This window comes from Sabethes cyaneus, chromosome 3 (genome assembly GCF_943734655.1).
Source record: "Sabethes cyaneus chromosome 3, idSabCyanKW18_F2, whole genome shotgun sequence".
In the NCBI taxonomy this organism is placed as follows: domain Eukaryota; kingdom Metazoa; phylum Arthropoda; class Insecta; order Diptera; family Culicidae; genus Sabethes; species Sabethes cyaneus.
Genome location: NC_071355.1, coordinates 140,146,076 through 140,161,829, shown reverse-complemented (window position 1 = coordinate 140,161,829; position 15,754 = coordinate 140,146,076). Strand labels below are relative to the sequence as shown.

The following is a 15,754-nucleotide window of genomic DNA, read 5'->3' as shown; positions in this document are numbered from 1 at the left end:
CACGTCGGACGTCGCCATTCATAGCGGTTGAAACGGTGTTCGTACGAGCGCAACCGCCATGCCATGCGACGAAGGTACCAAGCCAACGACACGGCTGTGGTGCGCGTATGTTGCCATATATTTTAGTCATCATCAGACGATGACGGAGACTTGAAAACATTATATCGTCCAGCACGCATTCAGTCGTTCTCCGAACAGCAGTGTCTGCAGGCTGTTCCGTAGTTTCTTTCTGCCGTCTAATTGTGGTCCATTTGAACAAGGGAAGAATAACTACCAGATACAGAAGGTCGTGCGCCTGTGGATTTGGATGAGTCAAGTACCTGTTCTCGTGTATATTATGCATTAGAATCACATTACTACTCACCTTCATCTAATGTGTAGTGTATGATTATTCGAAGACTGTAATCATTTGAAGCAAAACCATTGCCAGTCTGTGCGCATGATTTTTATGTTCATTGCTTGAGTGTTGAGATATGAATTGCAGTAAGTCGCAAAGCGACCGAAGAAAGGTGTAGATAATTGAAATCGAAATCATTGCGTTCATATAGTACACACATATAGTGAATCGCTAGTAAAGGAAAAAACTGGCTTCAATCTCAGAAAGTGAAAGAAAACAAGAAATAGGTGTCCGCGAGAAGAGAAAAGAGTAACCATGTCGGAAGCGAACGAAAGTGGCAGTTGCAGTGTAACTAATAATTTACTCGACGACAATAGGAAAAATGGCACGGTCCGTGTGCAGATTGTGCCTTCACAGCCCAAAACGCTGTCCCATTTGCCAACGCGTCCGGCCGTGGATTTGGCCTTCCATAATCTGAACTACCGGGTAAAGGAAGGACGTCGCAACAGTAAGTATCATAACATCCATGCTACTTTATTCAGTGGCTTTCACGCGCGTGAATATCAACATCTGTCTATAAATTTTGAATTATGTCTAGCGTAAAATAACAGCACCCAGTGAGAGTTGACTGTCGAATGCAAGGGTAAATTCAAGCAGTTTCTTGCTTGAATCTGTCTGAGATAGACATAGACATAGAATTCTCATTTGGAGGCTGCTTAGGATCACGTGGTTTTTGAAATTGACTAGCAATTTTACTGCAACTTTACCTTCGTATTATAAATTGTACAAGTTTTCGAACACATTTTGAAAAACAAATTCATTACTGTTAAACTTATTACAACATAAATACAATCAATTCATTCAAAACAAACCAACAAACATATTACATGACAACTGACAATATAAATCTTATGACTTTGCGTTCAATCTAACCTTTTTCTATTAACCTTGATTGGGAAGTGGGAACTGCAAATTATTTAGAGCCACATAATCAACTGACCTATACCGGCCTAAGAATTTTGCAGCCTTGCTGTCATTCAGTATGCATTTGATTTCATTTTTTCCGCTCACATGAACATGACGCGGAAAAATGATTCAGATCGGACGTATACCTACCTACATTTCTTTGTGCTTCATTTGCTTGCTTGCTGGCTCATTTCAATTGCAAACGTGTTCCTCTTTGTGAGCAAGTGCACATGGCTCGGGAGCATTCTCCGGTTCACTGAACGTTGAATTCCTCCGATGCACAGACGTTGCAGTACAACTGGACAATTTGTTACCAAGTGTCACAGTTCTTTCGTCCTCGCTGCTGGTCGATAATGAGTGAAAACATTCGACTGCCAAGCTAGCGACTGTCCGTCGAGAATGAATATTCAATCAACTGATAACGCATTTATCGGCTGAAAATCCTTTGTTTCAGGTTTTAATCTGTGAGCGACTTAGTGTGGCACGGATGTGATAACCAACACTGTTTACCCAAACACTATACATCGGCAGCAGGCAGGGATCAAAAGTCAACTATTCTCCTGTTGAGTAAGCTTCGGCACTTCATTTTTCCATCACACGTTACGTATTGGTTTGTTCGTACAGGTAGTTAGCGTTTTTAAGGAATAGCTTGATTGATTGACCATTTGCTATTCAAGGCTACTGAAGACCTACGTATGAAACACGTGAATTTACTTTGATAAGCGTAGCCTATGGCATTATGGGATTTCACTTATCAAACATATTTTGTAGACGATATTTATAGGTGCTTTGGAGAAATCCGGAATTGCTCAACTACTTTTGAAGGCTGAATAAAGTATTATTTTATTCTACATTTCGCCCAGATGTAGATTTTTTTAGCCAATCCGGTTTGAAGCTTAGACTGAAGAGTTCATTAGTTTTAGCTCGAGCGAAACTGGAATAACCAGTAGCGTAATTATATTACATATTTGAATTAGTCTAAGTAGAGGTGTGTAACCACTAATGAGTATCATGATGTTTTTGAATCATCACAACTCAAATACCTAGTATAGTATTGTATATTGTCGTAGTTAGTCAAATTGATCCTATCCATTGCACCGTACACTAACAGCTGACGGCAAAGTCAGTTGATTAAGAAGGTTCAAGTTTCCGAGATATGTAGGTCCAAGATGTGTGCTTAGGAGGACATGAACGACTAAAAGTCTAGAAAAAAATTACAATTTTCATTTCAGATTTCGATTCTTCAGGCTTTTACGCTTATTTTGATACTATTTTTTTGTCCCATAAAAACGATTCACTCTTATAAAAATATTTAAAATTTATCTACCTTTTTCGTGAAGCTAATCAACATATTAGAACAAACATGTTTTTGTTTTGTTGGTAGGTTTGGAAAAGATTTTTATAACTTTTGAGTTTTGTAATCCAAACACAACTTGAGAGAAAAGAAAAAAATCGAGAATTGAGATAGCAGCACCGCCTAGCCGAGATTCAAATATACGACGACTGGTTTGTTAGACCAACGTCCTGGAAACATACTGGGCAATACGCCAACGAAATATGGAACCGTGAATTCTATAACCCGTCGCTTTGCTTCAAGCGATCTAACGTCGCGAATGATGCAGATATTTCACCCGTTGTTCAGACGTTCAATGATGATCCATCAAGAGTGTCACGAATCAGTCTAACCAGCTTTGTCGGAAAACGGCATTCAAGCATAATCCGTCACGAATCATTTCGCCTGAATGAAACGTACGCTGCCTTGAAGTGTATAAACAGATGCCGAATCTGCAAGTTGAACCATTTGGTCCATTGCGTCCGTCTCCCGTCCCGCCTCTTTCAAAAACCTTGCTGGTATTCCAGGATTTAAGGTTTGCTGCAAAGGTGTCAGTTTATGAACTAGGATTGCGGAGAGAAGTTAGTATGCAGAAGTGACAAGAATTAAGACCCGGTAATTGCTGCATTGGAGTTGATGTCCCTTTCTATAACAGGGCAACCAGTCCGCCGGTAGTTTCTCCTCATAGATAGATTGCACAATACTTGCTGTTCTCTGCCGACTTTCAAAAGATCAATGTAGTTGTCATCCTTTCTAGTTGCCTTGCTGTTTTTTTTAGCTCGCTGGCTGCCCTTTTAACCTCGTTCAAAGTTGGTGGACCCGCAGTTTGTCCATCATCTTCAATCGTTATCCTGTTTCTTTTGACGGGTCTATCTTGTTTTATATTTGACGGCACTTCGAAATGTTTCCAACATCGGCTCTAATTGTATATACAGCAAAAAGGGTTCGTTAATTGGGTGTTCATTAGTTGGGCCATGTGACAACTTGAATGTCAAAATTGTATTGAATTTTTGAGTTTGGACATTTCTAACAACTGTTAGTCGAGCCAATTAGCGAATCAGTTGAAGTGCAGTTGTGACCCAATTAACGAATTCAGGTTGTATAGGGTACATGCAATTCAAATGTATTTTTAAAAAGATTTCGGTCCGGTTTCTATATTCCTCAGTAGCATCGTTTTGAACTTTTACTGGTTATGAATTCTGAATTATTTTGATTCTATTTAGTTTTACTACAATCGTAATCTGTTACTCACTGATTGTCTGAACATCCTATGGAGGTAAATTACACTAGACTTGCCGTATTGACGTCCGGAAACAGATTGCCTGTTTCTATCGCATCGACCGAATAGAACAGTCAAAATACAAAAAATGATTATCGTCGTCGAGGCGATGGTGCTTTGCGTTGAGTGATTGAACTACACTCTAAAAAATCAAGACGTCCAATTCACGTGAAAAATGTTTTATTCAATTCAATTCATGTATACTTCGGTACAGCAATTTACACGGACTTCAGGTGCTAGTTAATGGGAAAATTGATAAAATTTACTGGAATCGCACATAAACCGGTTAGTATCAGTGCAAGCTACCAGTAATTCACGTAAACGTTACATGAAAAGTGGGTGGATGAGAATTACCCATATTTGGCGTGGTACACTAATTACGTAACGCAGAAATTATAGTTTTTTGACCCCCTCCCTCCCCTATGTAACAATAAGTAACGCTGGGCATAGCCCCCCTTTAAATTACGTAACGTTAACTAAAACTCCCCCCCCTATCATTGAATGAAAATCGCACAATCTGTTAAATTTTTTTTAGTTTTGCAAACCCAAGAAACGCATCGATTCTACATTCCTATCAAAACTACTATGATCAGAATATCAATTCTGAATTCTGATCAAACTGTATGATTTAACACAACCAAGTCTGAGTTCAGAATTTTGATCAAAATGGATTTGATCAAGTAGAACCGACTCTAAAATCATAGAGATACACAGCTGAAACAGCAATTAGGCATCACCCCATCTTGCATGCTGGGCTAAACGGTTTTCAGCTGCTCAGATTTATTCAGCTAAAAATAATTTCTTATTTTTTCAATTCGATAACTTTGTTACTTAATTCTTCTCAAGACTCCCCCCCCCCCTACGTAATAAAAAGTAACGCTAGCTTGATCTCCCCCCCTCTCCTCTGAGCGTTACGTAATTTGTGCACGAAGCCTTTCCACGAAAACTTGACGTGTAGATTTTTTTGAGTGTGGGAAAATAAAACAATATTGGATATTAGACTACATAATATAAGGGTGCGGTTGGTGCGGTAGTAGTTTAGTTAGTAAAACATTCGGGTACCAACTGAAAGTGCGTGGGTGCGAGCCCCAATTGCCTTTAAACGATCCAATATATTTTTGGCCTCAAAATCAAAATTTTCTAGTCTATCCCCTGCGGTTGTTCGGACGTAGCCAGGTGTATAATTCGATTATATAGCCATCTACGATGTATGCAACCTCATATGCTAATGCCAATGCTAATAAATCGAAATTTTCTAGTCTAATTTATTATTTCTATCTAATTTATTATTCTTCGCACCAGACACCTCCTCACTTCCCAAACAAAACATCATATTTTTCATCAGCAGTCGTTGTGTTCGATTTAACATGTGACATGGCGCTATATCCTGTTGTAGGGGCAACGTAGTTGCGATCCATCCAAAGAAGTTGGGATTCACCCAGAGAAGCACCTGGTCATTCAAATCAAAGTGTACATCGGTACTTCGGTATTGATTTTAACACCAGTATCAATGGAAACAGACAGCATGTTCAAACCGTTAGACACCACCAAGCCAAACATCATGATACCAACTGGATGTTTGTTTTAGAACGTAAATTTCACTTTCTCCAGAACATCTTCAAAATTCTTCGGTGAAATGAACCGGTCTGTGCGGCTGTTTTCGTAGAACAGGATTGTGCCTTCTTCAACGAAGAAAGCAATCTCGAAGAATGAATCACTCGTAGTTTCTTTATCCGCCCCGTAATCAAGTGGCGTTTCACTCTAGCTCAGGAAGATGTGTGTGCAAGTCTTCTTTGATGATTCTTCGCGTTTTCAGAAATTTTGATTTCCTTGGCAAGTTTTCTTATATGGAACGTACTGGATTGCGAGCAATCTGTGACCTAACCGATTTCATCACGTTTGGCGTACGTGCAAACTGCGGAACTCCACTTTCCGACTTTCGCTGCTTATGACCATCCTGGAGAAGCTTTTAAATGCCTGTGGTTTTTCGAACTGTGGTTAAATGAAATCATACCGCTTTTGCAATCTCCTTCTGCGTTTCTGGGTGAGCAGCAAACTCGTAATCACTTCTTTGTTATACTTCATCTCAAATTTGTAATAAAACAGTTTCGATCTGAGAGAAAGGAGCCGGCTGAGATTGTTTTAGTGCATCGAACTGTCAGTGAAAACCGGGCATGAACTGTCACTGTGAACCGGGTGCTAGATTGAATAAATCAGGGGAAGTATTTATCTGCGATGAAATTTAAAACCCCTCGCAAGTGGGTCCTGTAGCCGCAAGGTTACCGAGTCTGCCTTGACAAGCGAGCGGTCATGGGTTCGAATCTTAGTAGAATCAGCCCATTCGATGTTAAGGTGAAATTAGTCGTCTTCGATTCTGCAACTTTCAAAAGCAGTTTTTTTTTTTGTTTGAAACAAAAGTTCTGTTCATTAAACTATTTTTGCTGTGTTCAGATTGGCAAGAAGAATACAGTGAATACGTTTTTAAATACAGAATCCCTGTTTTGTGCCCAAAAATTGCTTCCGAAATTGGGCGTTCCGACGAAAAGTTAATGACTGCTAGTTTCCCGTTAAGTGACTTTAGTATGGGTTTATTCTCAGGCCCCTCCACATCCTTACTATTGCGTTCTGCATTTACTAACAATGAAGCCTCTTGCCAGGGCAAGTTATAAGAGTGGTACTTGCTTGAGGTGCGAATGAAGCCTCTTATTCAAGGGCAAATTGTAACTCCTACCTTTTGTCCAATGCTGGAAGGTGCATGGGTCGAACCAAGCTATAATCTGATATTATAACCGGATTCGAACCCACAACACCCGCCATGGCATGTGACCCGCTGGTGCTTGTACCTTTGAACTATAGAGGCGCTGGACGAGGCGTCTTCCAATTTCGCTATAACTTTTTTGTTTCAAGCGAAAAATATATGCTGTCAGAAAAAAGATACGTAAGTCGTCAATCTTTCAAATTCTTTAAAAAAATACGAAATTGAATAATTTGATTAAAACCTATGACCAAAAAATAAAACCTGTTTCACGACCGTTTGAATTTTTTGCATGAAAAATAAGAAGAATAAGATAACGAAAACCGAACAGATTCCGATGTTCTGATGCAGCATTTGAAAACAAACGTAAACAAACACAGTGTCAACAGCAATTGGTCATTGTTTTTACAAATTAACACAATATTAAAGTTTAAACATTTTCGCATTTCTTTCTGCCGCATCCTGTAAACACAGGAAATCGATAGATAGTGACTTGTTAAATCCCATAGTTTTTTTTCTCTCAATGTTAAACGTTGGACTCATGCCAAGTAGTTATCAATAATGCTTAATTAATCACCAAAAGGCATTGGAATTATTTCTTTACTTATGTACTTTGCAATCCACATAGTTTGATAACAATACCTAAGCATAAGGTCTAGATTTTGACAGTTCAAGCAATAAATTTTCAAGATGAAAGCGACCATTTTTTACAGGTTTCTGTATTCTAAGGATCCGTAGCTCATATATTTGCTTAAAAGTTGTTTGATGTGGTGATTTCTACAATAGTTAATAAATTTTCGTCACAAATTTGTTTCTTATATAGAAACATGGTACACATATTCGTAGCAGACAAAAATCACCATTATACGATGATTACCTGTTCTGTTCCTTGCCTCATTTTTCCAGAACCGGTTTGAAATTACCGGCAGTGATGAATGTGTTTTTTCCTACACGGTAGACTCCTAATACCTCTGTCAGAGAATTGGCAGTCAGCGTCATCGATCTAATGAATTGAAAATTAGAGGCCAGCGATGGTTTACTCTAGAGTGTACGGTTTCAATCGGCAACATAGAACGGAGCCACTAATTTCAAATTGTTTATGTAGCGAATAGTTGATCTCTTCAATAACTGAGAACTGTCGCAGAATATCGCAATGTTTTTAATATTAGTAGAATAACAATTCAAATTGAAATTCATCACAAAAAACTGGTTGACCTTGACGCGACAAGGAAAGAAAACATGAAAAAGTTCCCAGTATGATGAGGTATGCAAAACCGCTAACATCTTTATTTTGATTCGTATACACAACACACAATGCGCAAACCAGAATACCAATGAGTTAACACCAAATATTGGGTTTTGTTGCCGGTTGATAGCTAGCTGTTGACTGTGATCTCATGCAAAGGCTCTACAATTATCCCGCAAGTCGATTTGCTCGCCGTTTTTCCGTAAGGGAATTTTAACTATCTACTCTACTTGTTATTAGAAAGACACAAGTGCGCTAGTATTTTTAAACGTAGCTGCATTTTACAATCAGTATATTTATTGGCTTGTTTAAATGACGTCTAATGTAACATTAGTTTTTTAATAAATTAAGGCACGAAAGCAGTTAAGTTTCGACATCTGATTGTTATAATTCCTTTGCTGCATTAATAAAACTAATAAAACTTATTTTGGTTTCATTCTTTTCAAACCTTATTTGTACGTGATGAAAACCATTGTGTTCTAAATTAGTTGGCATGTTTAAATAAATAACAGGATTAGCACACAACAATAAACTGATTGTTCTGTGGCACTCTCAAATTAAATGATTTCTTCAACAAATGCAAAATTCACACTTGTGAGCTCGTACCTACTTCTCTACTAATTAATTGTGTTAAACTATGTTTTTCTGACATTCCTTTAATAATATAACCTGATACTAAAATTAATTCAATAGTAGTTAATCAAAAAAAATCTAATAAAGGAAAGAATTTTGCTAGCTTGAATCAAACGAATTAGGTTTTATACACTAATGTGAGAGTATGATTGAACGCATTTTTCACTAAAGGGCAATTAACTAAATCCAGCATGATGATGGAAGATTATCCACGGTTGTATGGTGTTTCCATTCATCTAGCCGAGTGAAGCTCTATAATTATTATCTATAATCACGGCACGCGATCAGTTACTCGTGCTGCTGTGCAACGTAAATCTTTTATCGATAATCATACAATCAATACAAAACAGCCCATAATTACCAGTACCACTATCAGCTTTCGTTATGGGAAACAAAAGCAACGTGACACGTGCTGGAAAACAACCTTGGCCGGATATGATGGTTACCTTTTACATTTATCACATACGGATTGAACTTCAATTTTTTGCAATGCAATTCTCTGCAAGTAAATTTCATGAAAGGTTAACTGTATAATCAATTGTTTTCTGCTTTCGTTTTTCTCTCTGTCAGATGTGAAGACCATTCTGAAGGAAGTCAGCGGCAGACTGCGGTCGGGCGAGCTGACGGCCATCATGGGACCTTCAGGTGCGGGAAAAAGCACGTTGCTAAACATTCTCACCGGCTACAAGTAAGACAGCCTACGGGCGGGCATGGGGAAAAAGAGAAAATAAACTTTGTCATTGTCATGTTGTGCACTTGCAGAACCACAAACATCGAAGGATCGATCACTATGAACGGAAAGGAGCGTAACCTTAGCCAGTTTCGCAAACTGTCGGCGTACATAATGCAGGACAACCAGTTGCATGCCAATCTGACTGTGGAAGAAGCAATGCACGTAGCCACCAGTTTGAAGTTGAGTCAACGAATCGAAAAAAGCGAAAAACTGCATGTGGTAAGCCAATATTGGGAGAGCGAATACTTGGAATGTATTACAAGCTTTTCTTAACAATTACAGATTAAGGAAATTTTGGAAACCCTTGGACTGGACGAACATCGAGCGACGTTGACTAGGAATCTCTCCGGAGGGCAACAAAAACGTCTTTCAATCGCGTTAGAGTTGGTCAACAATCCTCCAATTATGTTTTTCGATGAACCGACATCCGGTCTAGATTCATCGACCTGTTTCCAGTGTGTCAGTTTGCTGAAGTTCCTCGCTCGAGGCGGACGCACTATAATCTGTACGATCCATCAACCTTCGGCTCGTCTGTTCGAAATGTTTGACCAACTGTACACACTTGCCGATGGGCAGTGTGTCTATCAGGGAAACACCAAACAGCTGGTGCCATTCCTTGGAACTCTCGATTTGGAGTGTCCGTCCTATCACAATCCGGCCAGCTATATTATTGAAGTTGCCTGCGGTGAACACGGCGATCACACACGCAAACTAGTAAATGCAATCGACAACGGCAAACGAGACGTCCGCGGGGAAAATGATTTCCCAGCATTGAAAAACAAGAAAAATGAAAACGGCAACGTTAATGCAAATTTGAAATCGAACTACGACAAGCTAAATGGTAACAGTAACAAATATGCCGAAAATTTGAGCCTTGGAGGTAACGGGTTGCTTCCACCGTCAATGGTTAATGACATTGCGAAGGAAACCACAACAGAGACTGTCAAGATTAGCGTTGAGCCGGAAAAGGAACCGGAAGTCAACACCGCACTGCTGCCCGTGGATGGACAAATCGATGCTGGTCTTTCGCCCGAACGGTACCCAACCTCCGAATTTCATCAGTTCTGGGTGGTGCTGAAACGGACACTGCTGTTCAGTAGACGTGACTGGGTAAGATATTTTGTCGTGTATTTGAATTTGTTGAAAATTATTTATTGCATAGATAATTAGTTGGTAACCATATGTTTTTGTCTTGACTTGTAATGAAATTAGACATTTTAAATTATTTTTATATAACGGTATTCTTTCCAACAGATGGAGAAAATGGCAGAAGAAAGTATCTCCAGTATCTCTAGAGTGGGACGTGAAGGGGACAGAGCGAAAAATTAGATAGGGGGCGTTAATTGAACAAGCTCAGGCAGAACAATTTCAGGCTAATCAAACACTTTTGAAGCTGATGCTATTCAACCTTTGCATGGATAAAGGTTTGTTAATAGAAATGCAAACCTTTATTCAGTCCTTAGGCATGTAAATCTGGTGATTTGATCAAGCTTTGGGCTTTTTAATGGCTGCTTTCGAAACTATAATGAAGCTCAACAGAGACTTTTCGCGCTTTAAATGTCCCGTTTTGCGTAATGCGGTCAATTCTATTTTCAGCATGTGAAATAGCTTTACAATATTGTTTTAAACAGCTTAATCAACGTCACTTCAGCTTCGTTGAAGCCAATAAATAATCTTATTTAAAGATTAAAACATTCATCGTCCATCATTATTAAAAATATCATCATTGTCATTATTATTTATTCTACAATAACATCGAACGCAATTATTTTTAGTTTTGAATAATTTTAATTCGTATATGTGAACTTTCATGAACTGAACCGCCATCTTCTGATTCATAAGTACTTACTGTATGATCCCCCCATCTGCATCTGCAGAAAAGTCAGTGAGAATATTTTTACCGGCCAGTTGCCAGCCGAATTACGAGACTGTATGATCTGACAGTATCTGTGCTCGTGCTGTGAGCCTTAGTAGTAGTTTGTAAAACCATTTGAACACGCTTAAGCAGCCTTAAAGTAATTTGAAACCTGTGAGCCTAATGAAAGCTTTTATCAAGCCTCTTTAACAACTTTAAGCAGTCGTAAAGCGGTTTGATGTTTATGGCTTGATGTTTAGATGATGATTGCTGAACAGCAAGACTGGCTATTATGTTTGGAGAGAGCTTTTGGAGAGAGCTGATTTGAAAAACTTAAAGAAGCTTAAACATCGCTTGTCTAAACACCATTTTAGTAATTTCTTTATGCAAATTTGATCGCCTAAAACCAATCAGTAGACTGCAGCTGCGCTTGCAATTCAGCTACCGTTGATACTTCCCAGCTAACCAATAAGCATTACCAACAAGCAACAGTAAATCAATCGCTTATTAGCATATCTGGCATTGTAGACAGCACGTTGCTGTATATTAGCTTTTTGAGTGCGTAGCTGTTGTAAATTGGGATGCGAAATTCTACATTAAATCTTCTTGTTGGTAATCAGCTGGTAACAAGCATTGCCAGCATTATAAGAGGGTTAGCAGTAAAGTAGCCGTATATTTTGCAAGTATAGCATTTAAGTAGCAATTAAGGTGACCTAAATGCTTATTGACTTGCATGTAAATAGCATTGGTAATGCTCATTGGTTACCTGGGTGATTACCCACACTATACCCTTTATACAAGCGTGAGACGTCTTTCAGCCTTCCCCGTCACTGGTGGAGCTGAGTTCTTTCTAGACACAAATTATGCCTCGTATCTATCCCCTGGTCCCCTGGTCAAAGTTGCTTTTACTATGTATCTCAACCTTTAGGCACAGTAAAAAAATGTATGTCTCCTTCCAAAACATCAAATCTATTTTCATTTTACATCAATTTCGTATAATTTCGTAATTTATTAATGATGAAATTTTGATTTTTAAAATGCCTCCATTGATAACATTACTATTTTCTTTGGATGTGGAAAACTGAGCTTATTTTGAAATGTTGGGAAAAAGTATAAAATAATGTTGCAAATGTATAAAATGCAAGTAAATATGCAAAATATTCGAATTATTGGGAGTGATAATATCACAAAATCATATGAGTCATTCCATTGAATATTCCCTATGACTAGCACTAAATCAGCGGTTTAAAAATCTTATAATATCGCGAAAAAAAGAAAAGGCGATTCTTATTCATTCATAATATAGTCTTGAAATCCTCAGCATAATTAAATTTAAATATTTCTATGTAGAAATGGCTAACAATGCGTCTTTCCGCATGGGGGCGAAAATGTGGTACATACGGGGGGCCAAGATTAAATATGGGGGGTGAAGATTAAAATATTTCTGAAGATTTTAAATGCCTAATTCCAATAATAAGCCGTAACCGATTAATGATAAAAATCATAAATTGTTGTAGAAAAAAGTTGATTGACCATAGTTTGTAACATAAATTTGAAAAAAAAACCCGAATTAAGATACCTAAACTTTCAAATTTCATTGGAAATTGGGTTCTAGGGAGCGAAATATAATTCATTTACCCTATTTTATACCTAAAATAACTCAGAGCAAATATTATCTTCTCATTTCCTTTAGACACTCATGTATCTTCGTCTGTTCGCTCACATTTTGGTTGGTTTCTTGATCGGTGCGCTGTACTACGACATCGGTAACGACGGTGCCAAGGTGCTTAGCAACCTGGGATTCCTGTTCTTCAACATGCTGTTCTTGATGTACACTTCCATGACGATAACCATTCTATCATGTAAGTAGAATCGCGCGCAAACGTATATTATAACAACGCTTCTAATCCGTAATTCTCGTTCTAAAACAGTCCCACTCGAGATGCCAGTTCTGCTGAAAGAAAATTTCAATCGTTGGTATTCACTGAGATCGTACTACCTAGCAATCACAGTTTCGGACATTCCATTCCAAGTGAGTTGTCGATTCTTGGAATTCAACTCTGACTATTATTGACATTTTTATTACATTTTCAGGCGATATTTTGCGTATTCTACGTGTCGATAGTCTACTACTTTACATCGCAGCCACTTGAATGGTTCCGTTTTTCAATGTTTTTGGGCTCCTGTTTGCTGATTTCGTTCGTCGCTCAAAGTGTGGGTTTGGTCGTCGGTGCTGCAATGAACGTACAGAATGGCGTCTTTTTGGCTCCCGTCATGTCCGTGCCTTTCCTGTTGTTCTCCGGATTTTTCGTTTCATTCGACGCCATTCCAATCTATCTCCGATGGATCACATATCTGTCCTACATTCGCTATGGATTCGAGGGAACTGCACTGGCCACCTACTCGTATGGTCGTGAAAAACTGAAGTGTCATCAAGTGTATTGCCACTTTAAATCGCCGACAACTACCCTGGAAGAGTTGGACATGTTGGATGCTAATTTCACACTGGACATTGTTGCACTGGTGGTCATCTTTGTTGTGCTTAGAGTTGCCGCATTCCTGTTTTTGCGATGGAAGCTCAAAACCACTAGATAAAACCTGTATCTAGCCGGCTTTGTACAGTTAACTGCATTGCCTGATTCAAAGTTATTACTCGAGAATAGTTTTATTTTTATAGTTCAGGGGTTTAGAGTAAAATTTAGACACGATTGGACTAAGAATCACTTTGCGATGCCGGGTGAAGTATCCACCAAGCCAAATTTTGTGCGACACAAAATTGGTAACATGACCTTAGATAGCTATGTACTCTTTACAATGAAACGTGATAGCACCGCTGGATGTGATGGTAAAATCAGCAAAAATTAACCACATGAACGAGTAAAAGCTAAACTACAAAACTCGATACCGTACATATAAGCAAATATTTCAATTAAACTAACAATAACTAAAGGGACTACGGATTTGTATACAAAATAAGATTTACAATAACGAAAAATCAGGAATTCGTGGAGTTTTTAGCGTTTTTACAAGTTATAACACTTTTCAGAACGATACTATTGTGATACTTTTCAAATTGAAGATAAAAATCCAATAAAAACGGTTAAAAAAGAAGTTTTGTAAGACTTTTGTTATTTGTAAAAATTAGGTAATGTTTGGTTACTGAAAAAAACATTTTAAGGTCTACGTAGATCGAAGAAGTTCCAAAGGCAAGAGTTACGGGATACAGCTTTTCTATATCTACCAGCTGTTGCGAATCACCTCATTCTAATACATGTTTTATGAATAATGTGGTAACAAGCAAGATAATCAAGAATAATTATTCAAAATCAATTTTATTGTCTCATTTTTATTCGCTTTACTATAAAACATGTATGTTAGGCTTCTTTAAACTGTTTTGATTGTGGGTGAACCAAACATTTTATGGGCGAAAAATTCACAACAACACATTTAACAGCGTGTTGACATATTTCAAAAATAACCAAAACAGTAAAAATTCAATGTGACAATTGCTAGGGCTTCTTTAATCTGTTATAAGCAAGTTTCAATAATTGATGTAAACATAAGCAAAAGCACAGGATACCGCCAGTGTTCTGCTATTCCATTATTAACCAGGACCGATGAAAATCGCAAAATGATGACTGGAAAAAACATACTTGGGACAACACACCACTCCTCATTGTGCAACCTTATCAGGTCCCTGCACAGTGATCAACACAGACGCCGGCCACGTCCGAATGTGGGTCCTGGAGGGATGGGAACGTATGTCATTACAATACTTGTAGCTAGCTACTAAATACCAGGGAACCCTCTGCATTTTTACAAGAATTTCGAGAAAGGAATTATTGTTAATAGAAGGGGGAGCTAGAAAAAGATGCAACTTAATGGATAATAGAATATTAAAGAGATCTCCTTTGGACATAACATTTCTGAAGGGAAAGATCTCTCGAAAACGCAAAAAAAAAACTTGATTTTTCCGACTTTTCAGAGAAGGGTCCCCCTTAAGCCCAAGGCTTTATTTTTTATAAAGGAAGAAACCTCAAATAAATAATGTACCCCGGGGCAAGCGCGACCTAAAAATTGCATAGTTAAACTGTGCATTCTTAGCGATACCAACTGAAAAACTATCGCAAACGTTCGTGAAATCTGAAGTTTTAATGCAGAATCTACTAATATTAGGGAATAAATCGTAAAAATTGTTGTTACCGCCCTGCCAAGAACTGTCCTTGCCAAGTTGATAATCGTGCAAACAAATTATGCAATACTAATATGTGTGTTTCTTTGTATAAAAACCACTTGTTTTTCATGTTGATATATTCGATACAAAAATGCAGTAATTGTGTGGTTTTCATGAAAAGATTATTTTCCGCGATTTTTTCCCGCGTTTTGTACGCGATTTTTGGAATTTACGCGCATGTGCTCAATTAGTCTATTTTTTCGCGTAGTGTCGAAATAGACAAAGTTGTTTCTACGCGAATTTATGGTCTTTTTACTTGAATTTTGGCTGTTCTTTTTATGCGAATTTCGGAATTTACGCGGTTTCTTTTTCGCGGTTTTTGGAATTTACGCGGTTTTTTAAGCGATGTTGATTCGAAACGAATTCTTCGCGTAAAAAGCGAC

General features: G+C 38.2%; 1 protein-coding gene across 2 annotated transcripts in view; it reads left to right on the top strand.

Annotated features, from left to right (window-relative positions):
* Positions 1–14,236, top strand: part of LOC128743813 (ATP-binding cassette sub-family G member 4) — a 28,414-nt gene extending 14,178 nt beyond the window's left edge. Inside the window, exons 2-8 of one of the 2 annotated variants that reach the window (XM_053840487.1) lie at positions 715–845; positions 9,120–9,237; positions 9,312–9,501; positions 9,565–10,392; positions 12,831–12,999; positions 13,069–13,169; positions 13,232–14,236. In XM_053840487.1, coding sequence (XP_053696462.1) covers positions 715–845; positions 9,120–9,237; positions 9,312–9,501; positions 9,565–10,392; positions 12,831–12,999; positions 13,069–13,169; positions 13,232–13,732 — 2,038 coding nt within the window. In that variant the 3' untranslated portion in view covers positions 13,733–14,236. Of the gene's footprint in view, positions 1–173; positions 846–9,119; positions 9,238–9,311; positions 9,502–9,564; positions 10,393–12,830; positions 13,000–13,068; positions 13,170–13,231 lie in introns of those variants that run through there. The other variant, XM_053840486.1, reaches the window with a different exon arrangement.
* The last annotated feature ends 1,518 nt before the right edge of the window (positions 14,237–15,754 follow it).